The sequence below is a fragment of the Neolamprologus brichardi genome, unplaced genomic scaffold (assembly GCF_056152115.1).
Source record: "Neolamprologus brichardi isolate AB-2024 unplaced genomic scaffold, ASM5615211v1 NODE_ptg000008l+_length_2720982_cov_1, whole genome shotgun sequence".
Taxonomy (NCBI): domain Eukaryota; kingdom Metazoa; phylum Chordata; class Actinopteri; order Cichliformes; family Cichlidae; genus Neolamprologus; species Neolamprologus brichardi.
The window spans coordinates 67513-92741 of NW_028270135.1; the positions used below are offsets into that span (position 1 = coordinate 67513).

The 25229-nt window shown below is 43.5% G+C and overlaps 1 protein-coding gene across 1 annotated transcript in view; it reads right to left on the reverse strand.

Moving 5' to 3' along the window:
- Positions 1–25229, reverse strand: part of hace1 (HECT domain and ankyrin repeat containing E3 ubiquitin protein ligase 1) — a 42154-nt gene that overhangs the window by 10925 nt on the left and 6000 nt on the right. Inside the window, exons 7-15 of the mRNA XM_087837145.1 lie at positions 18326–18408; positions 18069–18165; positions 17889–17990; positions 17703–17809; positions 15764–15914; positions 11293–11594; positions 9190–9258; positions 9000–9087; positions 2458–2569 (exon numbers count right to left, since the gene is read on the reverse strand). Coding sequence (XP_087693271.1) covers positions 2458–2569; positions 9000–9087; positions 9190–9258; positions 11293–11594; positions 15764–15914; positions 17703–17809; positions 17889–17990; positions 18069–18165; positions 18326–18408 — 1111 coding nt within the window. The remainder of the gene's footprint in view (positions 1–2457; positions 2570–8999; positions 9088–9189; positions 9259–11292; positions 11595–15763; positions 15915–17702; positions 17810–17888; positions 17991–18068; positions 18166–18325; positions 18409–25229) is intronic.

The window sequence follows — 25229 nt, forward strand, 5'->3', positions numbered from 1 at the left end:
AGGCTCTCCAACACATCCTCTTCGAGAAATGAAAACGCTAGAGTCTTTATGTCTGAAGGTATTTAAAGGACTTTTACAAGACTGGAGAACATTCCAAGGAAAACAAACAGGGACCGACTTCTCTTGAGCAACAGAGGCTTAGATATGAAAGAGAAGCAGAATTTGCTCCCCATTATTGCACATCCTCGATTCATGTAGCCAGAACTTGCAGCAGCTGTTACATGGACAGCGTGCCGGAGTGACAAGTACCTTGACTGCACCCTCCTGAGAACATCTCCACCCAATAAAGAGCAGGTCGGGGAGGAAGATGGAGTTACAGAAGAAGTAAATCCTGTGCATTCACAAGGTTTGGAAGCAGATTAATGGGCCGCATAATAAACCATTTGCCCAGAAATTGGATCTGGGTTGTGTAGGTGTAGGAGATGTCTGCTTTAGGTCCGCCCACAGGCCATCCCGCGAAAAAAATTGAAGACATTCATTCTAGGTAATGTTCGTCCAAGCTATATGACCCCATGGGAAAGGTAAAACTATTCAAAAGACAGTCTAATCTTTTGGCTGCAGCTAGAAAGTCAGTCTTTCTTCACACAAAGAATGATAAGAAGCTTGCCCCTGATCTATAGATCAGTAGAAAATCATGCAGATGATGGCCAAAAATGTTTATAAAGGTAAAAGCAACAACTGGGTTGCTCCATTGATTTCCATGTCCCAAGGAGATGGCAGACTTTAGAGAAGAAGCCTGCGGAGAAGATGCAATACCCACAAAAAGATCTTAGACAGTGATCACGCAGAGTGGGACCCAGCTATGTAAATGGGACAGGAGGGGGTGCAATTTTTCGGCATATATCCCACCATAAAGCTTGGCAAAATAGTCTTTGACTCCAGAGCTCACTATGACGGAGTGTCTGCAAATAACGTCCGTCTCCCTTTCCCTGATCTGAACAATAGCCTGCAGCGGGTCCTAGGGGGAGCTGGTGGTTATCAAAGGGGACACTAACATATGGTCCAGTGTTGTGCAGTCAAACATTCAAAGTGAATTCAAAGTTTATTTTGAATTAAAACCAACAATAAAACAAACTGTTAGAAAATGAGAACTCTGGAGCTGAATGTTGAGGTGTCCGTGGCAATGCAATGTGACTGAGTGACTGTATGACGCTTGTTAGATATAAAACAGACCATAAAAATCTCTGGATGTTAGAATACAACTAATAATGATCACAAATAAGACTGAAGACAAGCAGGTGTCCTTCAGACGTAAAGAAAAGATGAATGCAATGGTAGTTAGCACCTCGAGGTTCATATTCATGCTGTTGATACCAAAACATTTCATTATTAGATTTATTTAATTAACTATTATCATGGGGTGCGGTTCTTAACCACCTTCTAAGGTCTGTGCAATGTAAATTAATAAACTAATCATTAACTATTTACTGCACTTTAGCTGACATCACCGCTGGGAACATGCTGCAGTCGTTTTTGCAGGGTTGAGGCTCTCAAAGGGCTAAGCCGACTCCAGCCTGGGCGGCAGGTGTTATCAGCGTGTAAGCTCATGGGACCACAATCTGTATGCCAGTATGGGGAATCACAGCCACCAGTCATGAACAAAAGGGAAGCAACAGTGAGGCAAACAGCGACCCTGAGAGACTACCTGCAGACAGACGCTCCAGAGGTAAGTTGACTAAATGCTGTTGTTGTGCCCAAAAGTGATTTCTGATATTTATGTACATTTTATTGGTGTTATTGCACCTACATTATAATCAATCGAGTGCTTTCTGGCAACTTAAAGTATCTTTATAAAACTGTGAGGTTACATTTGTTACAAATCAACATGTGCTGCATCAGACTGAGGTGGAGATCAAACAGCAATTTCATACTAGCATAAATGGACTGGTTCTTATATAGCGCTTTTCTACTCATCTGAGCACTCAAAGCGCTTTACACAACTTGTGCATTCACCCATTCAGACCCATTCGCACAAGCACATCTTTCTAAGTGCTTTCTAGATAACATTCACACACATTCATACTCCGATGGATGCATCGGAGAGCAATTTGGGGTTAATATCTTGCCCAAGGATATTTGGCATGCAGACTAGGGGAAGCCAGGAATCGAACCACCAACCTTCCGATCAGTAGATGACCTGCTCTACCACCTGAGCTACAGCCACCCCAAAGTGGTGGCTCTATAGGTACGCTGTGGGACAAGAAGTATCCAAATGCGGTGACTAGCAGGTACTCAAGTCTCAAAAGCTTAAATAACATCAATGAACAAACGTCAACATGCTGATAATGATTTTCTATGACAGTATACCCCACACAGAATAAAAGAGTTAGCTGTTCTAAAGCTACAGTAAAGACTCACACTGTGCCAACAACTCTCACATTCACAATCTCATTCCGTATCCATAACCCTGCAAGTGACATCAGCGACTGGACACGAGCAGCTTAAGTGTGTCTGTACCTCTGTGGATGAGCAGCACATCGTTCTCATTGACCGGACGATGAACCATGTCAGAATCCGGCTGGCCGGCCAACAGATGCTCGTAGAACCACTCACACCGATCCTTAAAGGGCTGACGGGAAGACAAGACTTTATTTCACACTGCACAGCACTCTCTCAAACTAATTATCACTTGGCTGTGTTTTCAATTTTAAGGTTGGGGAATTTTTCAATCCGAGTTGATTCCTCAGGAAGTGTTTTGTGCTGAAACGCTCATCTGTAATTCAGAGACAAGGCTGGGGTCCATTTCCATAATATACGCCTTTATTCTCGGAGCACTGAAGAGTGAAAGATAGAGTGCACTGAGAGAGGAAAGAGGAAGCCTGTAATTAAAACAAGGACCTACTCCCAGGTGAGCTATGATCCATGGACTTTCATGCTGCAGCTCAAATATAAATACTAAAGTTAGGATAATTAACACAACTCAGAACAGCCATTAAACATTAATGAAGCTGAATAAACTTTTCTTAAGACAAGTGTTCTCGCTGTAGAAGGAACACTTGATCGTGAAATGACATGGGGTCACTCGAAGTCTCACAGGACTACAAGATAAATAAGGTTTAAATCCATCGGCTGGGCGGGACCTTTCTGTTGGAGTTTGTACATCCTCCCCTTGTCTGAGTGTGCTCTCTCCAGCTTCCTCCCACAGATCACAGAAGTCCACTTTAGGTTTAGTGGTAGTTCTAAATTGGCTGCAGGTTTGAAATCGAATAGCAGTCTCTCTCTCTGTATTAGCCCTGATACAAAAAAAGTCAAATGTGAAGACGGACTCTTTCCAGGCAAACACATGGATGGGTCTTCGAAATAAGCAGCATCGTAAAATAAAGTTATTTGGCTAAAGAAAACAAAATTGTCAGTGTTTTTCTAAATAATATCACATTGATCCAACTTTGAAACAGCTTCTGTGCAGAAAGCAGTTTGCTTAGTACTGACTTTAACCACGAGTTATCTGTCATTAAACTTTTGTTTCATTTATACCAGAATAACAAGCAGGCTGGCTACAAAGATCATTTTCTTCTTCTTTTTCAAGCGCCTTAAAGGATCTATTGTCAACAAGTTTTGACAGTGTCTTCTAAGCCTAATTATGGTCCGCTAATGAAGTCAGGAGACTCAGAGAGTAGGCCTGGCTCACAGCCTCTGTAATTGATCACAAAGCTGTTCTGTGGGGTTGAGGTTAGGACTCTGTGCGACCAGTCAAGTTCTTACAAACAAACAAACCTGCTCATCCATGTCTTTATGGACTTTGCTTTGTCCACTGGATTTTGGGTGAGTGATTCAAAAGACCTCTATGAGAGAAGAACGTAGGAAACAGTTCGTCCTGCCCAGGATGGGGTTACCAGGGAGCCTTCCAGGAGCAGGGCATGGGGAGGGTGCCTGAGGACGGGCAACTGGTGGCCAGGCCTTAGCCCATGGGCATAGCCTGAAAAAGGGCATGGGCCCATCCACCTGTAGGTTCACCACCCGCAGGGGGTGCAGTAGGGGTAGGCTGCAATGTGTGGAGCAGCCAAGGGTGGAGACCCTGGTGGACTGATCCCCAGAGTTGCCCTTGGTGAGAGGTGATGGGCAAGGGTGGGTATCTTTAGTATCCCCTCGGCTTGCTGCCTGTATGTTAGGGTTTTGCCCAGTGGACAAGTGGGTTTGTTCCCTGTGCCTTTGGGTCGGGGAACGGGTCCTGACGGATGATCTGATATCCTCGTGTTGGTGTTGTTCCCAGATCATCATGAAAATGTTGTTCCAGGTTCAACATTGCAAGTGACCAATCACATTATTGTGACGTTATTCTTTTGCGCACCAACCCATTCGTGCATTTATGAAATTCCAATGTTGCAAGGACAATATCAATTCTGCTTAGCGTTTATTAAAGGGTTAGGGTCAGGGTCTGTTGATCGGCGGACAAAGGCGGTTTCTCGCAGCTTAAGTACAGTTTTTTGTTTTACGCCGGTTGATGCTAAAAATGACAGCCTCAACATGGCATTTAATCTGTTGTTAGACTCAATTGGTTTCTCTCAAAATGTAAAAGAACCCACCCACCACTTTAATCACACTCTAGATCTTGTTTTAACATATGGCATAGAAACTGAACATTTAACAGTGTTTCCTGAAAACCCTCTCCTGTCTGATCATTTCTTGATAACATTTACATTTACAATAATTGATTATGCAGCAGTGGAGAGTGGACTTTATCAAAGTAGATGTCTTTCTGAAAGCGCTGTAACTAAGTTTAAGAATATAATCCAGCCACTGTTATCATCGTCAATGCCCTGTACCAACATAGAGCAGAGCAGCTATCTGAACGCTACCCCAACAGAGGTCGATTATCTTGTTAATAATTTCACCTCCTCACTACGTACGACTCTGGATACTGTAGCTCCAGTGAAAACTAAGGTCTCTAATCAGAAGTACCTGACCCCGTGGTATAATTCTCAAACACGTACCCTAAAGCAGATGACTCGTAATCTGGAGAGGAAATGGCGTGTCACAAATTTAGAGGATCATCATTTAGCCTGGAGAAATAGTTTGTTGCTTTATAAGAAAGCCCTCCGCAAAGCCAGAACAGCTTACTACTCATCACTGATTGAAGAAAATAAGAACAACCCCAGGTTTCTCTTCAGCACTGTAGCCAGGCTGACAAAAAGTCAGAGCTCTTTTGAGCCAACCATCCCTTTAACGTTAACTAGTGATGACTTCATGAACTTCTTCACAAATAAAATTTTTATCATTAGAGAAAAAATTACCAATAATCATCCCACAGATGTAATATTATCTACAGCTACTCTTAGTTCCATTGATGTTAAGTTAGACTCTTTTTCTCCAATCGATCTTTCTGAGTTAACTTCAATAATTACTTCCTCCAAACCATCAACGTGTCTTTTAGACCCCATTCCTACAAAACTGCTCAAAGAAGTCCTGCCATTGATTAATTCTTCGATCTTATATATGATCAACCTATCTCTAATAATCGGCTATGTACCACAGGCCTTCAAGGTGGCTGCAGTTAAACCTTTACTCAAAAAGCCATCTCTAGACCCAGCAGTCTTAGCTAATTATAGGCCAATCTCCAACCTTCCTTTCATATCAAAAATCCTCGAAAGAGTAGTTGTCAAACAGCTAACAGATCATCTGCAGAGGAATGGTTTATTTGAAGAGTTTCAGTCAGGTTTCAGAGTTCATCACAGCACAGAAACAGCATTAGTGAAGGTTACAAATGATCTTCTTATGGCCTCTGACAGTGGACTCATCTCTGTGCTTGTCCTTCTTGACCTTAGTGCAGCATTCGATACTGTTGACCATAATATCCTATTAGAGCGATTAGAACATGCTGTAGGTATTACAGGTATTGCACTGCAGTGGTTTGTATCATATCTATCTAATAGACTCCAATTTGTGCATGTAAATGGAGAGTCCTCTTCACACACTGAGGTTAATTATGGAGTTCCACAGGGTTCAGTGCTAGGACCAATTCTGTTTACATTATACATGCTTCCCCTAGGCAGCATCATTAGAAGACATAGCATACATTTTCACTGCTATGCAGATGACACCCAGCTCTATCTGTCCATGAAGCCAGATAACACACACCAATTAGTTAAACTGCAGGAATGTCTTAAAGACATAAAGACTTGGATGGCCACTAACTTTCTGCTTCTTAACTCAGATAAAACTGAGGTCATTGTACTCGGCGCTGAAAAGCTTAGAAATATGGTATCTAACCAGATTCTTACTCTGGATGGCATTACCTTGGCCTCCAGTAACACTGTGAGGAACCTTGGAGTCATTTTTGACCAGGATATGTCCTTCAACGCACATATTAAACAAATATGTAAGACTGCGTTCTTCCATTTGCGCAACATCTCTAAAATTAGAAATATCCTGTCTCAGAGTGATGCTGAAAAACTAGTTCATGCATTTATTACTTCCAGGCTGGACTACTGCAATTCATTATTATCAGGATGTCCAAAAAACTCACTGAAAAGCCTTCAGTTAATCCAAAATGCTGCAGCAAGAGTACTGACAGGGACTAGAAAGAGAGAGCATATTTCTCCTGTTTTGGCTTCCCTTCATTGGCTTCCTGTTAAATCCAGAATTGAATTCAAAATCCTGCTCCTCACATACAAGGTCTTAAATAATCAGGCCCCATCTTATCTTAATGACCTTGTAGTACCATATCACCCTATTAGAGCACTTCGCTCCCACTCTGCAGGCCTACTTGTTGTTTCTAGAGTATTTAAAAGTAGAATGGGAGGGAGAGCCTTCAGTTTTCAGGCCCCTCTTCTGTGGAACCAGCTTCCAGTTTGGATTCGGGAGACAGACACTATCTCTACTTTTAAGATTAGGCTTAAAACTTTCCTTTTTGCTAAAGCATATAGTTAGGGCTGGACCAGGTGACCCTGAATCCTCCCTTAGTTATGCTGCAATAGATGTAGGCTGCCGGGGGATTCCCATGATGCATTGAGTTTTTCCTTTCCAGTCACCTTTCTCACTCACTATGTGTTAATAGACCTCTCTGTATTGAATCATATCTGTTATTAATCTCTGTCTCTCTTCCACAGCATGTCTTTTATCCTGTCTTCCTTCTCTCACCCCAACCGGTCGCAGCAGATGGCCGCCCCTCCCTGAGCCTGGTTCTGCCGGAGGTTTCTTCCTGTTAAAAGGGAGTTTTTCCTTCCCACTGTCGCCAAAGTGCTTGCTCATAGGGGGTCATATGATTGTTGGGCTTTTCTCTGTATCTATGAAGCGCCTTGAGGCGACATTTGTTGTGATTTGGCGCTATATAAATAAAATTGAATTGAATTGAATTGAATTGAATTGAATTTTTCCCGAAGTCGCAAAAGTATGACATCACAACATTCTGATTGGTCACTTGCAATGTTGATCCTGGAACAACCTTTAGTATGATGATCTGGGAACAACACCAACACGAGGATATCAGATCGTGCGGTCCTGACTGTTGTCTGTGCTTATGGACCAAACAGTTCAGAGTACCCGGTCTTCTCGAACCCCCTCGTTATGGTGCTTGAGGGTGCTGCACCTGGGGAATCTGTGTCTTACTGGGAGACTTAAACGCTCATATAAGCAACAGAGAACTGGAGAGGGGGTGAGTGGGAGGAATGGTCTGCTAGATCTGAACCCGAGCGGTGTTCTCAAACGACAGTTTGTCTATAACAAACACCATGTTAGAACACAGGGGTGTCCATAAGTGCATGTGGCACCAGGACACCCAAGGTTGCAGTCGAGGTTGTAATCGTATCAACAGATCTGTGGCTGTATGTTTGGGACACTCAGGTGCAGAGAGGGGCTGAGCTGTCAACTGATCGCCACCTTGTGGTGAGTTGGGTCAGTAGCGGGGGAGGGCGCTGGACAGACCTGGGACACCTAAACGTATAGTGAGGGTGTGCTGGGAACACATGGAAGAGGCCCACGAGCTCGTTCTCAGAGCTTCGACAGCATTCTGAGGGAGACTGGGGACACTGAGTCCAAACGGCCCATCCTCAGCACCTCCATTGCTGAAGCTGTTGCACTGAGCTGCAGCTGCAAGGTGGTTGGTGCCTGTAATGGTGGTAACCCCGAACCAGATGGTGGCCGAAGCAAAACCCGGGTGTGGGAAGAGTTCAGTGTGGCCATGGAAAAAGATTTTTGAACTTCCTTGATGAGTTTGTGGCAAACCTTTAAGCGACTGAGGAGGTAAAGGTGGTGCTCTGACTGCAATGTGTGTAGTGTGGGTGGAGCGCTGCTGACTTCAACTGAGGATATTGTCGGGCAGTAGAAGGAATACTTTGAGGATCTCCTTAATCCCACTGACACATTCCCGTAGAGGAAGCAGAGTCTGGATGAGAAGGATGACTCGTCTACCACATGGGGCGAGGTCACTGAGGCAGTTAAACAACTTGTGGGTGGCAGAGCCCCTGTGGGAGGATTGCCCTGAATCCCTGAAGGCTCTGGATGTTGTAGGGCTGTCTTGTTTGTATGTTGTAGAGGCATGAATGCCTCTGCTGCTGCCCCTAATACCCAGCCTCAGATAAGCAGAAGAAGGTGGATGGGTCAAGAATGGGTGGTAGGGTCGTCAATGGGGTGAGAATCACAAAATACTGGCGATAATGAACTAAAAATGTCAGGAAGTGTTACCACCTGACCGAGAAGTCTGGGGCTTTGCCATGGAGAAAATGAAAATCAGAGCTGATATAATAGAGAGATGCAGGTCTGCAGGTTTGCACCGTGGGAAGTCGGATGAATGTTCCAAAGACAAATCTTTTGAATACTAGTACTGCTGTACTTATTCTTAAGGACGTGGCACACTATAGGAAGGAAGAGAAACTATTCAGCAGAATTAAAGGGCGGTTTTATTAGCTCATCAAAATTATTTAAGCTGTTTACAGAAACTGAGCTGTACCACTGTCTCTGTAGGCAGAAGTGGGGCTAATGATGGCTGGCTTTCTCTTTCCAGGCAGCTCTCTTTCTCTCTTGTACATAATAGGTAATCATATATTTATTCGATTATGTCTTACCTGGCCTTTAATGATATGCATGAAGCGTGACATCAGCTCTGGACATTCAAGGAGAAAGTGGAAGTGGTTAAAGATGATCTTTGGATTTCTAAGGAGGAGGTCCAGACGGAAATATAAGGGGAAAATGAGAGAACAAGGAAATGAGATTCAAACTTTCTAATGTTTATGTTAAAGAGCCATGTTGACTCACCTGATAACGAAACACTTGAGCACATCATCATTGTTGCAGACAAACTCGATGAAGCGGGGTGATGTCATTCTGGAAACAGAGAGAGGTCAGAAGGTACGAGAAACAGAAACCAGAGAAAAGAGCAAACTGAAAAGGGCAACAGCTCACTTCATGTCAATAACAGTCCATGTTTCCTTGTTAATTAAGCATCTTTATAGATCTAATCCATAAATGTCCACTAATAGTGTGGGAGCAAATGGGATGAAGCATGACTGCTTCCAGTGGACTCTGCCTCAGATCTGTCAGTCTGACCTGACATGAATGTGAAATATTTCATGTCGTTTTAAAAAGGAAGGTTTGGGGGAGCTATGTATTCAATCTGGGAGCTGGTTTCACAGAGGAACCACAGCCTGATGGCTGAAGGGTTTCCTCACAATCTAAAGTTGTAAAATATTTAGAATTTTGTTAAAATTAAGGCTTTGACCTGTGTTTTGACTAGATAGATATTTGGTTCATAGTTTGCTATGGGTGCCTGCTTCAGTCCTTAAAGAATCAGTCAGTTTTTCCATGGAGTCTATTTCTTCTGATCTATACAGCCGTGATCTGTCCTCGGAGGATCACATTTATCCTCATTACGGCTTTGTTACTTACAATAGTAAAATTCTGAAGAGATGAATATCTTTACGTTGGGTAAAAAACATCATCTGGGTTTTGCAGGGATATCAAATACCAAATATGTCCTTGAAAATTAAGAGAAACTTAATCCCAGAATGATTGCAGATTTATATACAACCTTTAATGTGATTGGAATTTGGTATCCGTATGGTCTCCAGATGTTTACTTTTTCCATGTGAAGTAATAACGAAACTGATTAGATTGTTTTCTGATTAAAGTCTCTTCATCTAGTGAAAAAATGTATTCTGCTACATTGGAAATCTGAAAATTCTCCAACACTGGGACACTGGATTAATGAGCTAGCGTCCTACTGCATACCTGAGAAGATATCGCATAGTGTAAAAGGGAAATATGGAACCTTTGAAAAAATTTGGGGCCCCTTCCTGTCAGTACTACCTTCTTTGGACCTAACAGATCATAGAGATGACGCAAATCCCCCTGGGTCTGCCTTGAGTTGATCCCCGGTTAGGCCCTCCTGACTCGATTTCCTGAATGCTGCAGTTTTATCGTGTGGGATGTTGATTCCTGTGCATGAGAGTTTCTATAGATAGGTGTAAATATGGGCTGTCTGGATGCATGAATGTGATGAGGTTGAGAGCCATACAGGGGTAAAGGGGTGGGGGGAATGGTGGGAGGGGTTCACATGATGTGTTTTCTGTTTTGCTCAATTTTTGTTTTTTTTTGAGTTCTTTGTTTTTTGTTTGTTTGTGTGTTTGTTTTAAATTTATGTAATTATCAATGTTATTATTATTATTATTATTATTATGATGATGATGATGATGATGATGATGATGATGCCTGTATTTTCTGTGTTTGGTTTTCAGATGTTTGAGGTTATCCTTGAAAGACATAGATACAAGAGTGTGCACCTGGGAGTGCTTCTGTGGTCACAATGACCTGCCATGCTGTGGTTACTTGATGATACTTGCTCTGTCCCATAGTTGTGAGTTTTCTGTTTGTTTGGTTTTTTTTGCTTTGTGTGTTTGTTTATTTTTGTTTGTTTTCCAATTTAAAAATGAAAATAAAGCTTAGAAAAAAAAAAGTCTCTTTCTTTTAGAGCTGTTTGGAGATTTCCAGTCACTTCCCGACGGTTTCAAGCTCAGTTCTCTTTCCCATTTGAAAACATTTGATCATTCGTTTGAAAGAATGTTTTTAATATGACTTATTCTCCTTAGAAGAGACAGAATTTTGTGGCTGTCTGCCTCTGCTTAGAAAGAACTCTACATAACAACCACATTAGCAGCATTAGCAGTAGTTAGCAGTAGTAGTATTGTAACAGAACTACCACAGTAAAAACTAATGATGAATGATAAGAAGAAAACTGAACACTCTGGATTGTATAGCTGCAGGTCTATTTGATTAAAACTGATATTTAACAGTCTCTATGCCACATGATGCCATCTGATGTTTACTACCATTGGATCTGACAGAGGGATGCAGAGCTCATACCCTTGGGGCATCTGACAGGAGCAACACATGTAGAAAGCCTGGATAACAGCACTGAGTCGACTGGCTGTCATGGAGATGACGTCCTCCCCGTCAGCATACGCCTCTGATTCGATGACAATCTGATGATCCAGCAAGGAGGGAAGCTTTGGTGTGGACCCAGCATGTTCTGACTCACGCTGTTTCAGAAGCAGTGAGGCTATATCGCTGCTGGAGGAGGAAGACGGGTTCTTCCTATTCCTTTCCAGCTCTGTAGAGATGAGCACCAGCCACTCATCCAGGGAGTGCCATAGTAGCTCCAGAGGCTGCAGGGTGACAGACAAGGGGACAAGAGGCTTGAGGAGGGAAACAGAGGATGCCTGCAGGTAGGGCGATATGGCCTAAAATCCATATTGCGGTATAATTTGAAGCATGTGCGGTAACGATATATATCGTGATATATTCTTTTCCTCTGTATAACGTATTTTACACACTATAAGGTGCACTTAAAATCCTTTAATTTTCTCAAAAATCGACAGTTCGCCTTATGTATGAATTCTGGTTGTGCTTACTGACCTCGAACCAATTTTATGTGGTACACGGCGCTCAGAAATCTGAGTGTTTTAGTACGACTTTGCTAAGCTATGAACTTGATGGGTTGTTGGAGCATTACGGCTACCGTAGTCAGGAGCCTCGCGGAGGAATCTGGGTCCTAAACTCCGTCTGCTTCAGGTCCCAAAGTCAAACGAACACTGCAGCATCACTGAGAGTTAAAAACTGTCTAAATTCTTTCATCTTTAATAAAATGATCAGTGTTGCTGCTTTACCAGGTGTAACAATGAGGTTTTACATCCAGGCATCCATGAAAACAGAATTTATTAAATTTAACGGAGTTAGCAGGAAGTTAGCTCGCTAGTTTCCACCTAAACATGATACAGCATGTTCTGACTGAGAGATTTCTGAAAAAATTCAAACGTACAGCTCTGCTATCACTTCCAACAAAAATGAAGACAGAAAACTAAACAGCAGTGACGTTTGTAGGGTTACTGAAGTTGGGCTAGCTGGTATATAATGATGTGCTACGTGACTGCTAGTGACACAGCTACGTTAGCATAACTGTTAGGTTGATTTTGATAATAGCTGCCATTATTGTACTTAAATTTGTAAACCTTGCCTTAAACTGCATGTTTAGATATTCTTCTGTTCCTCCCCTACACATCTAGGGTGTGGGGGAGGTAATTAGTTATAGTGTTTAACTGCAGGCACATCCTATGTAAAGGTTCTGTGTCCTTATTTAGTGAGGATGTTTACTTCTTGCCATTTAGGGGCTCGCCTGTGCTTGTATATGGTGAACTATTAAAGTTAAGCCATGTACAGGGTGAGGGGAGGACGTTCACTCCTTTCTGGTGTTCTGGCATACCTCATATACATCTTACGTTCATGGGACGGTTGCATCTTGTCTTGTGATATATGGAGTGTATTCCTTTGCAGACAGCATAGTGTAATATCGTTAGGCCTGGCTGAGCAGGTTTCACAGGGTCATATTTTGACCCACACACAACGACAGGCGTATACTCTGTTCACACAAATGCCCGTTTAAGATGTCATGTATTGATGAAACTACGCATATTCATGTAACCACAATAAAAGGAGCGCTATGGGAAGTCCGGCCGAGAGCTTGACAGGGTTCAAGTGAAAGGAACAGCACTTAACCTCATTCGGCCTCCCTCGTGTGAGAACACACAAAGAGCTCTGTCTTGTGTCTTGTTTTGCTGCTGCAGTTGGTTGTCTAAATTGTTCCAGCAGGGTTTGTACTTAGATAAACCCAACAATAACCTTAGCACAGTGAAGCTGGAGGATGAATGCTAACATTTTTCCACTCAATAAAAGTTAACAAGAGGGTTCCTGATGGTTAGAGACAAATGCAATTGCATGGCAGGATGCTGTAAAAAGACCAAACTTCAGTCAGGAGAACAACTGAGATAATCCATCCACAATACGAGGTTAGTCATTCATATACTGCAACAACATGGGAACAGAGCAGCTGCCAGAGGATTCAGCATTAATGAATCAATGGTACGGAAGTGGAGGAAGCGCAGTTTTTAGCTTTCCCCATATTTCAAAAGTGCTTTGTCTTAGGGGTGGGTGATATAAACGATATACGATAGAAACGATATAAATTTGGCCAACGATAGAGATTTTGACTATATCGCTCTATCGCAATAGCGCATGTTGATGATGTCATCAAGCTGCGCCTGTTTTGGTCGAAAGCATCGCAGCGGCTACAACCATTATCATCTGCAAATTATGGCGGGTGACAGTCATAGCAAAGAGATGAAGCACTTTTGAAATATGGGGAAAGCCAAAAACTGCGCTTCCTCCACTTCCGTAACATTGATTCATTAATGTTGAATTCTCTCGCAGCTGTTCTGTTCCCATGTTGTTGCAGTATATTAATAACTAACCTCGTATTGTGGATGAATAATCTCAGTTGTTCTGCTGACTGAAGTTTGGCCCGTGTATAGCATCCTGCTATGTGATTGCATTTGTCCCTGACCACCAGAATCCCTCACGTTAACTTTTATCGAGTGGAGAAAAAGTTCATCCTCCAGCTTCACTGTGCTAATGTTATGCTAACATAGCTGTGTCGCAAGCAATCACGTAGCACAACATTATATACTAGCTAGCCCAACTTCAGTAACCCTGCAAACACCACTGCTGTTTAGTTTCTGTCTTCATTTATATTGGAAGTGATAACAGAGCTGAACGTTTGAATTAGTTTCAGAAATCTCAGTCAGAACATGGTATGAAATGTTTAAGTGTAAACTAGCGAGCTGTTAACTTCTAACTCCGTTAAATTTAATAAATTCTGTTTTCATGGATGCATGGATGTAAAACTTAATTGTTACACCCAATAAAGCAGCAACACTGATGATTTAATTAAAGATGAAAGAATTTAGACCGTTTTTAACTCTCAGTGTTCGTTTGACTTTGGACCCAGATTACTCCGCGAAGCTCCTCACTACGGCAGCCGTAATGCTCTGACAATCCATCAAAACATTTTTTAACAGATTTCTGCACGCCCAAATCGGTTCGAGGTCAGTAAGCACAACCAGAATTTATACATAAGGCACACTCTTGATTTTTGAGAAAATTAAAGGATTTTTAGTGTGGAAAATACGTTATACAGAAGAAAATAATATATCGTGATATATATTGTTACCGCACATGCTTCAAATTATATCGCGATATGAATTTTAGGCCATATCGCCCAGCCCTACTTTGTCTCTTTGCTATTACGGCATCATTTGCAGATGATCTCACTTGCAGCTGCTGCCATGCTTTCGACCAAAACAGGTGCAGCTTGATGACACCATCAACATGCGCTATCGCGGTACAGCGGTATAGTCAAAATCTCTACCGGTGGCCAAATTTCTATAGTTTCTGCCGTATACCATTTCTACCGCCCACCCCTACCTGCGGGTTCTATAAAGCTTAATTCAAGACTTCAGCTAGCTTAGACCAAATTAACAGAACGCTGAAATGATCCAAATCACATTTATCCACCTGTGCATAATCCATGAATGTTATAACTCTACTACACGTTAAAGGAAAGAGACAGAGACTGAAATGACATTAAGATGACTCTGTAGATTTTACTCTAATTAGGTATAATCAGCTGGTTCAGTCCCGACTGATGGCCTATAAAAAGTTGTCTCATTATCAGGTTGTCATACAAGAAGCATCTCATGATGGGTTAAGCCAGCGAGATCTCTCAAGACCTTTGCAGCCTTATTGTTGCAGAACATACTGATGGCATCGGTTACAGTAGATTTTATAATAAACTATTGACGGTTCCAGTGAGCACTGCTGAGGCCATAATCTTTAAGTGGAACAAACGTCATTTCACAATAAACAGGCCATCACCAGGTACGCCCTGCAAGATTTCAGACAGAGGAGTGAAAAGAAGAGTGAGAAGAGTTGTCCAAGAGCCAAGGACATACTGGGAGAATATAGTCTGGTCAGATGAGACCAAAATTGAACTCTCTGGATGACCCATGTTTGGAGGTCAAAAGGCACTGCATATCACCCCAAAACACCATAGCAACAGTGAGTTTTGGAGGTGGGAACATCATGGTGTGGGGCTGTTTGGCAGGATATGGCACCCTCATGCTTTATCTAACTGAAGGAAGAATAAATGGGGAAAATGTTCCAACATTTGCTGCCATTTACCAGGATGAAGAAATTCAATGAGGCTGGACCTTTCAGCAAGACAGTGATCCAAACGCACATCCAAGAAGACTTTCAATTAGTTTCAGAGAAAGAAGACCCAGCAATCACCTGGCATTCTATTCTATTCTACTCTATTCTATTCTACTCTAGCACTAACTGCCAACTTTTACCTTTCAAAAGAACAAAACTTTGCAGTTGTACTTTCCTTTTGTTCTCTTCAACAATAAATACAAAAGTCTTTGTACGCTACCAGATGTGTTACCTTAAAAACTTGGCTGCGTGGCGTCTTGTTTCCATTGTAGCCCATGTCGTTGCCAGTGTTTGGTGATGAAGGCCCCAGGCGGAACACGTGGCAGAAAATACGAACAATTCTCAGCAGACTCTTCATCTGCGCTTCATAACTGCTAGACAGGCTGAGAAAAAAGACAGGAAATAAACAGACCTTAGCACTGATTAACTATTGTAATAGCTTGTAACAAATGCATGAACCTGGATAAGATGCAGTGTTTGTTGGTCTCCTTGTGCTGGGTCTTGCTTTATATCTATACACCTTTAAATAACTCTGAGTTACTGAACAGCCTTTTTCATGACACTCAAAGTTGAGCTCAGGTGCATCCTGTTTGGAACCACCTTGGACTAGAGCAAAAGTTCATCTTTGAACAGGAGAACAACCCAAAGACATCCACGATAACAAAGGGTGGCATCGAGATCACTCCGTGTGTGCCCTCTGGGCCCCAGCCAGAGCTCAGACTTGAACCTGCCTGAAAATTCTAGAAGCATCTGAAAATGGCTGTGCACTGATGCTCCCCATACAAGCTGATAGAGTTTGAGAGGTTCTGAAAAGAATAATGGGAGAAGAAATTGCCCAAAAATAGGTGTGAAAATATCCAAAAAGGCTAGACATCCATCCATCCATTTGCTTCCGCTTATCCTTTTCAGGGTCGCGGGGGGCGCTGGAGCCTAACCCAGCTGTCATAAGGCAGGAGGCGGGGTACACCCTGGACAGGTCACCAGTCAGTTGCAGGGCTAACACACAGGGACAGACAATCATTTGCACTCACATTCTGGTTACTTGATTAGTCTATGGGCAATTTAGACTAATCAAGTAACCTATCCCCACTAACAGCATATCTTTGGACGGTGGGAGGAAGCTGGAGTACCCGGAGGGAACCCACGCAAACACGGGGAGAACATGCAAACTCCACACAGAAAGACACCGGCCTGATGGTGGAATTGAACTCTGGACCTTCTTGCTTGGGTTAAACCCATTTATAAAACAGTGTCTGTTCCCAGTAAATGAAACAAATCCTTATAGACTATAGTGAATCAAATACTCCAGCAAGCATGAGTCAGGAAGGTGACCAAGATCCCAATAGTGATATCTTCTTCTGACCAAGTTAATGGCTGAGTATACATAAGTATACATTCTCTTAATAATAAACACATTTAAGTCCAAGAATGTCCGTTAAACAGCGCTAGCTTGTCAGTCTCTTGTTAATTCTATCCCTACAGCAAGGTATATTCTGCTATAGAGGTCCTTCTCCACAACACAGAGAGTGAAACTGGTCACTTAAAGAAAGAAGGAACACATGTCAAATACAACGAGCTTCTTGAAAGGTTTTTCTTTCAGCATGATAATGACCGAAGGTTCAGGGCAGCGCTTGCATCAACCACTAAGCCAGCATTAGCACAACTCTCAGCTGCTGTGTTCTTCTCAGTTTGTCTTTTTACTTTGGACATTGTTCCCAGTGGAAAACAGTTGTCACACTTATTAAAGGCAGGACCAAGTAGCCGACATGCCTTACCCCACTGTCAGAAAACACAAGTTCCCGCTGGTACCTTTCAACCTCGCACACTAACTCAGGATCCTTCCCTACCAGGGACGTGACATTCCATGTCCCAATCAATTTGGGGGATCGGTTTGCAAGGGCTGCCGCCCGACACACACCCAACCTGTATGGCGCCTCCTGCGGGTGGTGGGCCTACAGGAGGATGGGCCCATGTCTCTGTCTGTTACCAGTTTCAGTTAGAAGCATAGATTCCAGTTTATTAATAATAATGTTGTCGTTAATAATAAATTCATTTTATCTAAGCCCTAACATGAAGAAGTTTTAAATTACAGCGACACATTGACACACTGTGTTTAATGGGATAAACTGTCCAGATTTTGGTGAAACATACTCAAATATATGTAATTTTACCTGAGAAGCTTGTGTCCATTGGTGGTAGCCACTTCTGCAAGACTGGTCAAGATCCTGTGGTAATGACTATCACTCTGCTGAGAGACATGTTCCAGAACCTGCCTGAGCTACACAAACACAAACACTCGTAACTAATCTAAAGTATAAAATAGATTTCTGTGTGAAATCAGATACAAATTCTGATACCATGTTCTCCTTAATGTCATTATTCTGCGTCATCTGGATGAGGGTCAAGAACAGCCTGCTATGGTGCTGGATGAGAATCTCACAGGTTTCTCCATATCCTCCCTGAGGGCGGGAGAAAAAACTCAAAGCAGAGTAACACAAACCAAACAACGACAAAATACTTAAAAATGAAATACTCACCTGCACACAGACATCCAGTGGAGTGATTCCATTGTTGTCAGCGATGTACTTGGCACCTCGAGAGAGAAGGATCTGGGCTGTGTCTCTCTGGCCATGGCTAAAGAATAATACAGGATGAGTTTCAATACAGCTGGATTCAAACGCAAAGCTAATCTGCTGGTGCATTTGTAATCCCGAAGACTCAAGATGAAGTGTAAAAGAGCTAAGAGCACACTCAGTATCACTACTATTATTGTTATTATGACTGATGTCATTACCTGCAAGCAAAGTAAAGAGGCGTTGCTCCAGAGACGTTTGGTCGGTTAATGTCAGCTCCACTTTCCAGAAGACAAAGCACCGTCTGAACAGATATGATACATGCTCATCTCACATGCTGGAAATATTTATTATTAGAACAAGAAAACAGGAGCTCAGCAATCAGTAACACAACAGAACTGGTTTGCAGTGCACTGGGGATTTACATTGCCAAATGGTTTCTAGATACTTCTTTATGGCTGCAGATGTAATTTTCAGTCTGATGGAAGATTTCAGGTTTGAATTTGATTGAGAAAAAATGTTTATCAAATAAATATCTGGGTATTTAGTATTCTACGCTATTGCGTGTTGAGCAACAGGTCAGACGTGTCTGCCATGGAATGAATAAGATGAGACCGGATGAGAAATCGATAGATTAGCTTTGAATGTGGCTTGTAAAATATTTACAGTTGTGTGATCTCCTGCCTGGGTCCACCTGAGCTGTCCATAACAGAATACTCTGACCACACGTATGGACCCAGCAGATCGCACAGACACTTCTCCCAACACGTTACTCCAGAAACACGAGGAGTCACTCTCCATGTTAACCCAACAGTTTCACAAACCAGAGAAATGGGCGATGAACGATGCGCTGACACTCGCTAGATTAGTTCTGCCGGTCCTGGCTAGTGCCCCACCCACAGCATCCGTTCCACAGACTCCCAGTTCTGACGGTGAACCCACCCGGCTGGGTTGCTGCGGAAGTTTTCTGATTCAGTGCTCCTTGGTTTTCCCAACGGTTCCCTCAGATGTTTTCTGACGATGCCACTAAGTTAGCTCTAGTAATCAGCTCCCCTCATGACCGCTTCCTGTGCTGGGCCATAAGGATAGATAACCGCCTTCCCGAGAGAGAGCAAAAGAGGGAGCGGGTCCCGCGTGGGGTTGGGTGGGAGCGCTCCCGTGCACGCCACTGCTCACACCTCTCCTTTCTCCGTTTCGGCCCACACATTGCCTCTGCCTGCTAGCAATTCAGTGGAGCCGATGTGGCTGGGTCATACGAGGCTCACACCAGCGGAGCGCTGAAGAAGGTTTGAGGAGTGGTTATGTTTATCCTGCAGGTTTCCTGGGCATTTCGTGTCCACTTCCTCCACATGGTCAAAAGGTAACGCCAACCAGTAACTATGTGGCGTACTACTGGACGGCACCTCTTCTATCTCCCGGGTTACCCACATGCAACTCCCTGCCACTGTTTGCAACCAAACCTTTTCTGTTTCTGCAGTTTTAGATTCTGGAGCCGAACAGAATCTGACTGATGGTGACCTGGTGCGTCAACTCAGCAATGAGGTACGGGTCCTGGTCATTCCCATCTCAGTTACCGCCCTTGAGTTCCAGTCGCTTCCCCCCGTCACACACCAGACAGAGTCTGTTTTATTGATCCTCTCCACCAATCACTGCAAGCACCTCCATTTTTTTGTTTTCTCCTCCTCATAGTGTTAGGTTACACCTGCACTGAACGCCACAATCCTCACATTAATGGGTCCAGTCACCATATTGAGAGTTGTCACGCTGTTTACGAGCCACTGTACCTCCTGTACCCATTGCTACCCCAGGGCTGGCACCTGTGAAGCTAGATCTGTCTTCAGTGCCGGAGGTTTATCATGCCAGGGAGATCGGTGGAAGACTGCCTTTAATACTCCTCTGGGACATTAGGAGCATTTAATAATGCCTTTCGGGTTGACCAGTGCATCTGCAGTTTTTTAGGCATTAATTAATAGGTTAAGGGACTTTCTGAATTGTTTTGTGTTTGTTTATTTGGATGATATATTTATTTATTCCTGGTCGTTGGAGGAACATATTTAGTAGGTCCACAATGTGCTGCAAAGGTTATTGGAGAACAAGCTCTTTGTAAAGGCAGAGAAATGGGAGTTTCTTTCCTTGGTTACATACTCGAGAAAGGGCAGGTGAGGACAGACCCCTGCAAAATCAAGGCAATAATAGAATGACCAGCTCACTCCACAGGCAAACAACTGCAGAGATTTCTAGGACTCGCTAACTTTTATCATCGGTTCATTACAAACTACAGCCAGGTCACACTCCGTCACCAGACTCACTTCTCCCACTCAAGTTTTCACTCAAGAGCTATTTTGCACCGCACCCATCCCAACACCTCCGAACAATTTATTGTGCAGATGGACGCTTCTGACACCGGCGCAGGGGCTGTTGTCTTAGGGCTTGGAATGTGACAGGCACCTTCTCTCTGCGGTTTAGCCCTGCCGAGAAAAATTAGGATGTAGGTAACGGGCAACTCCTAGACATCAAGACGGCCCTAGAGGAGAGGGGACACTGGATTGAGCGATCAGAACACCTGTTTTTAATTTGGACTGACCACAAGAACCTTTCGTGCACCAAGAGATTGAACTCCGGACAGGCTAGGTGGCAATTGTTCTCTACCAGGTTTAATTTCACCATTTCTTACCAACCCGGTTCTCGCAACACTAAACCCGATGCTTTGTCCCGCCAGTTCTCCCCAGGATCCAACTCCGTTGAACCCGAGACTATTCTGCCTGTGTCCTGCATTGTGGAGGCCATGATGTAGGAGATCGAGACTCTTGTGCGCCGTAATTAGCACGTGGCACCCGGCCCTGGTTCCAGCCCTCCTGAGAAATAATAGGTCCCGCCCTCTGTGCGCACTCGCATCTTACACTGGCTCCACATTGCTTGTTGCTTGCCATCCAGGGATTCTAAGAACTGTTTCTCTGTTAAGACAATCTTTTTGGTTGCCTTCATTAGAGAAGGCGTGCTATAAGAGCCGTCATCAAGCGCCTCCCGGATTTTTACAACCCCTACCAGTCCCGAGTCGTTCCTGGTCACACATAGTGTTAGAATTTGTTACTGGTTTGCCACACTCCTTAAATTATTCAGTCATTCTTACCATTGTTGATAGATTCTCTAAGGCAGCCCACTTCGTACTTCTGTTTATGCTTCCTTCAGCCCTAGAAACCGGCAATCTACTTGTGGATCATGTTTTCAGACTGCTTGGGATCCCTCGGGATATTGTCTCCAACAGAGGGCCACAGATCAGTTATTGCACAGCCTTGGGAGCAGAGTCAATCTTTGGGCTATCACCCTCAATGTAACGAAGAGACAGAAAGGGCAAACCAATGTTCTTAAAGTCAGCAAAGAGGCACAGAAAAGAAGATCAGACACCAGCGAGGGAGGATAAGAAGGACAGACGCAACAACATTGTCATCCCCTATGTAGCCGGTGTATCAGAAAAACTCAGGAGTTTTCTCCAAGCATGACATCCCGGTGTACTTCAGACCCAGCAACACACTCAGACAAAAACTGGTTCACCCGAAAGACAAAACGCCAAAACACAGACTTAACAATGTGGTGTTTGCTGTACAGTGCAGCGAGGAATGCCCAGACCTCTACATTGGAGAGACCAAACAGCCACTTCACAAGCGCATGGCACAACACAGAAGAGCCACCTCCACAGGACAAGACTCAGCAGTCCATCTGCATCTAAAGGTCAAAGGTCACTCTTTCGAGGATGCCAATGTTCACATTTTGGACAGAGAGGACAGATGGTTTGAAAGAGGAGTGAAAGAAGCCATCTATGTCCACTGTGAGCGACCATCCTTGAACAGAGGCGGTGGTTTACGACACCAACTCTCTGCCATCTATAATCCAGTTTTGAGATCCTTCCCAGACGCCTTAACGCCCACTCACACCCTGGGCCATCTGACCTCAGGAATTCACATGATAAGGTGGGGCCAGGTTTCACAATGAACTCACCTGAAACTCTGGCTGATTGGGACCCACACCCAGTTTCACACCTTGGCTCATGTGATTAGAGGATCATCAGGGGGTCCTTTTGTCCCTCTGTGGGGGGACACTCCCACTAGGTTTATATCTGGGACTCTCCACCATTTGACCTTAGAACTGAAGAAGCTTCTCGGATGAGAGGTGAAACGTCTTCAAGTAACTTAAAGAAGTCCAGACGCTTTTCTTTGCAAGCTCCTTTGACTACGATGACCTGGATGACTGAGAACCTTCACAGACAAACTGGAAGTCACCATTCTCTTGTGGAGCCACAGCAAACCCAACTTCTTGGAGTGCACATCTAACCTGGATTGAATATGCATACAAGTATCTCAACTCGTTTCAGCTATCATCAACACCTCCCTCTTAACTGGAACTGTTCCACTTGATCTTAAAGATGCTATTGTCCACCCACTTCTCAAAAAAACTAACTTTGAGGCAACCGTCCTTTCAAATTTTAGAACAATCTCTAAACTCTCTTTTTTTTCGTCTAAAATTTTAAAAAAGTTGCCTTTCTCCAGCTCCAAGCCTTTCTGAAGACTAATGCCATCTTAGAATCATTTCAGTCTGGTTTTAAAGCGCTACACAGCACTGAAACTGTGCTTTTAAGAGTTCTTAATGATCTTTTACTGATTACCGATTCTGGTAATCCCGTCATTTTAGTGCTTTTAGATTTTGTGTGGGCATTAAGGGTACTGCACTTAAATGGTTCAGATCCTACCTAACTGATAGGAGTTTTTCTGTCAGGTTTGATGGCTCTGCTTCCACATCCACCCCCCTTACCTGTGGGGTCCCACAAGGGTCTGTCCTTGGCCCAATACTTTTTTCTCTTTATATGCTCCTGCTAGGTTCTATTTTTAGAAAACATGGAATCTCGTTCCACTGTCACGCTGACGATTCTCAAATACTCCTTTAAAGTTTTATTTGACTGTCTTGATGACATTAAATCAGGGTTTGCGTTAAATCTTTTGCATATAAATGATCAAAAACGGAGATCATACTATTCGGCCCCCATCTGACCCCTGTTCTTCCCTAAATGTCGACCTTGTCCCCCTGGAAAAGTTCAGAACTCCGTTTGCAAAACACTTAGGAGTGTTTCTCAATAGCTCTTTCTCATTTGAGAAACAAATAAATTCTGTTATTAAAACCAGCTTCTTCCAGCTGAGGGCCATTGCAAAAATCAAAACCATGTTGTCATCCGCCGACTTTGAGAGAGTGATACATGCATTAATCTCTTCTAGGCTTGACTACTGCAATAGTGTTTATTTTGGTATTAACCAGGCCCTGCTCTCGCATCTGCAGAATGCGGCGGCCGACTCCTAACAGGCACTCGCAAATTTGATCATATCTCCCCAATCCTGGCACGTTTACACTGGTTACCAGTACGTCGTAGAATCGACGTCAAGATTTTGTTGTCTTTAAATCTCTGAGTGGATTAGCTTCATCTTATCTCTCTGACCTTTAACAAAAATAATGCAAGTAGAGTCCTCAGGTCTGCAGATAAGTTGCTTCTGACCATCCCGAGAACTAGACGAAGAAACAGAGGTGAGCGAGCTTTTGGGATCGCTGCACCCAAACTCTGGAACAGTCGGCCTTCACATTAGGTCTTCACCAACACTCGACATTTTTAAAACCTGGTTGAAAACACATTTGTACTCTCTAGCTTTCAATTATGACGAGTCTTCTATAGTAATTACTATGTATGTTTACTATTTTATCTCTACTGTGTACAGCATTTTGGCTCAACCTGTGTTATTTTTAAATGTGCTTATAAATAAATTTTGATTTTTTGATTTGAACTCTTCAGCTACTGGTTTTTCCCCCTTTTGAAATCAGTCTCGGTTACCACCCACCGCTACTTCCTTCTCAGGAAACGGAGATCACAGCCCCATCTGTGCAGGAACAGAGTGGTGCTGCTCCGGCTTTGCAGTACAGAACCCGCGCCTCGTGGATTGGAGAAGGACCCCAACTCTTCACTACACCGTTGGCCAACAGGTTTGGTTATCATCAACAAACATTCCTCTTAAATGCATGTCTAAGAAGCTGGCTCCACCCTTTCTAGACCCTTTTATTATCCAGCGCATCATTAACCCAGTTTCCGTTTGGTTGAGGTTGCCCTCGTCCATGAGGGTCCACTCCTTGAGGGGGGTACTTTTAGGACTTGGGACGGCGTGAGTTATTGTTGGGCTGTCATTTCCTTTTTTCAGAGCAGGCGGCCAGGGCTCCCTCGGGACTCCCCAGCACACCTGTAGAGCATTAGGCGTCATCAGCCGGGGCAATTTAAGGAGCAGCGCGGGTCACGCCTGGTGTCACCCACAAGTGGTACATGTTCGTTGTACTGAGACTCAGATTCTACGACCAGAAAAGTGTTTATGAAGATCTTTTCTGGCCTGTCTTCTGTCCTCCAGCTTGCCTCGCTTCCTCAGCCACCAGTTCACCTCTCGGACCTCGTCTCCCTCTGGATATCCATTCCCCCGTCAACCTGCGCCGCCACCAACCCGCACTCATCTCGCCTCACCCACCAGCTCCTCACACCCCTGTCAGAGCCTGTGAACAAACTTGTGACACGTAAGCTCTTCAACTCTCTCACATAACCCACATCCTCCTCTCACGGTGTCCGTACACTAATCACTGCTCACGTCTCTTTTCCATAGAATACTCGAGTATTTCCGCATGACATCCATGGTAGCTCATACTGAAGGCTTCACAATTGTACTGTAGTTAAATTAGATTCGATTTTATTTATATAGCACCAGATCACAGCAACAGTTGCCTCAAGGTGCTTTATATTGTAAGACAAAGACCTTACAATAATACAGAGAAAACCCCAATTCTATCAAACCTCTATGAGCAAGCACATGGTCCGGGTGGGAAGGAAAAAACACCCTTTTAACAATAAGAAACCTCCAGCAGAAACAGGCAGGGGCACTCAGTTGGGGGTGAGGGGAGAGAGATTAAATAGTAAGTAATTTAATTAAATGCAGAGTGGTGTGTAAGTACATAGACAGTCCAAATGGTGAGTGAGGATCTATATGTTTATGTCAAAAAGAAATGTTTTAAGCCTAATCATAAAACTAGACATGTCTGTCTCCCGAATCCTAA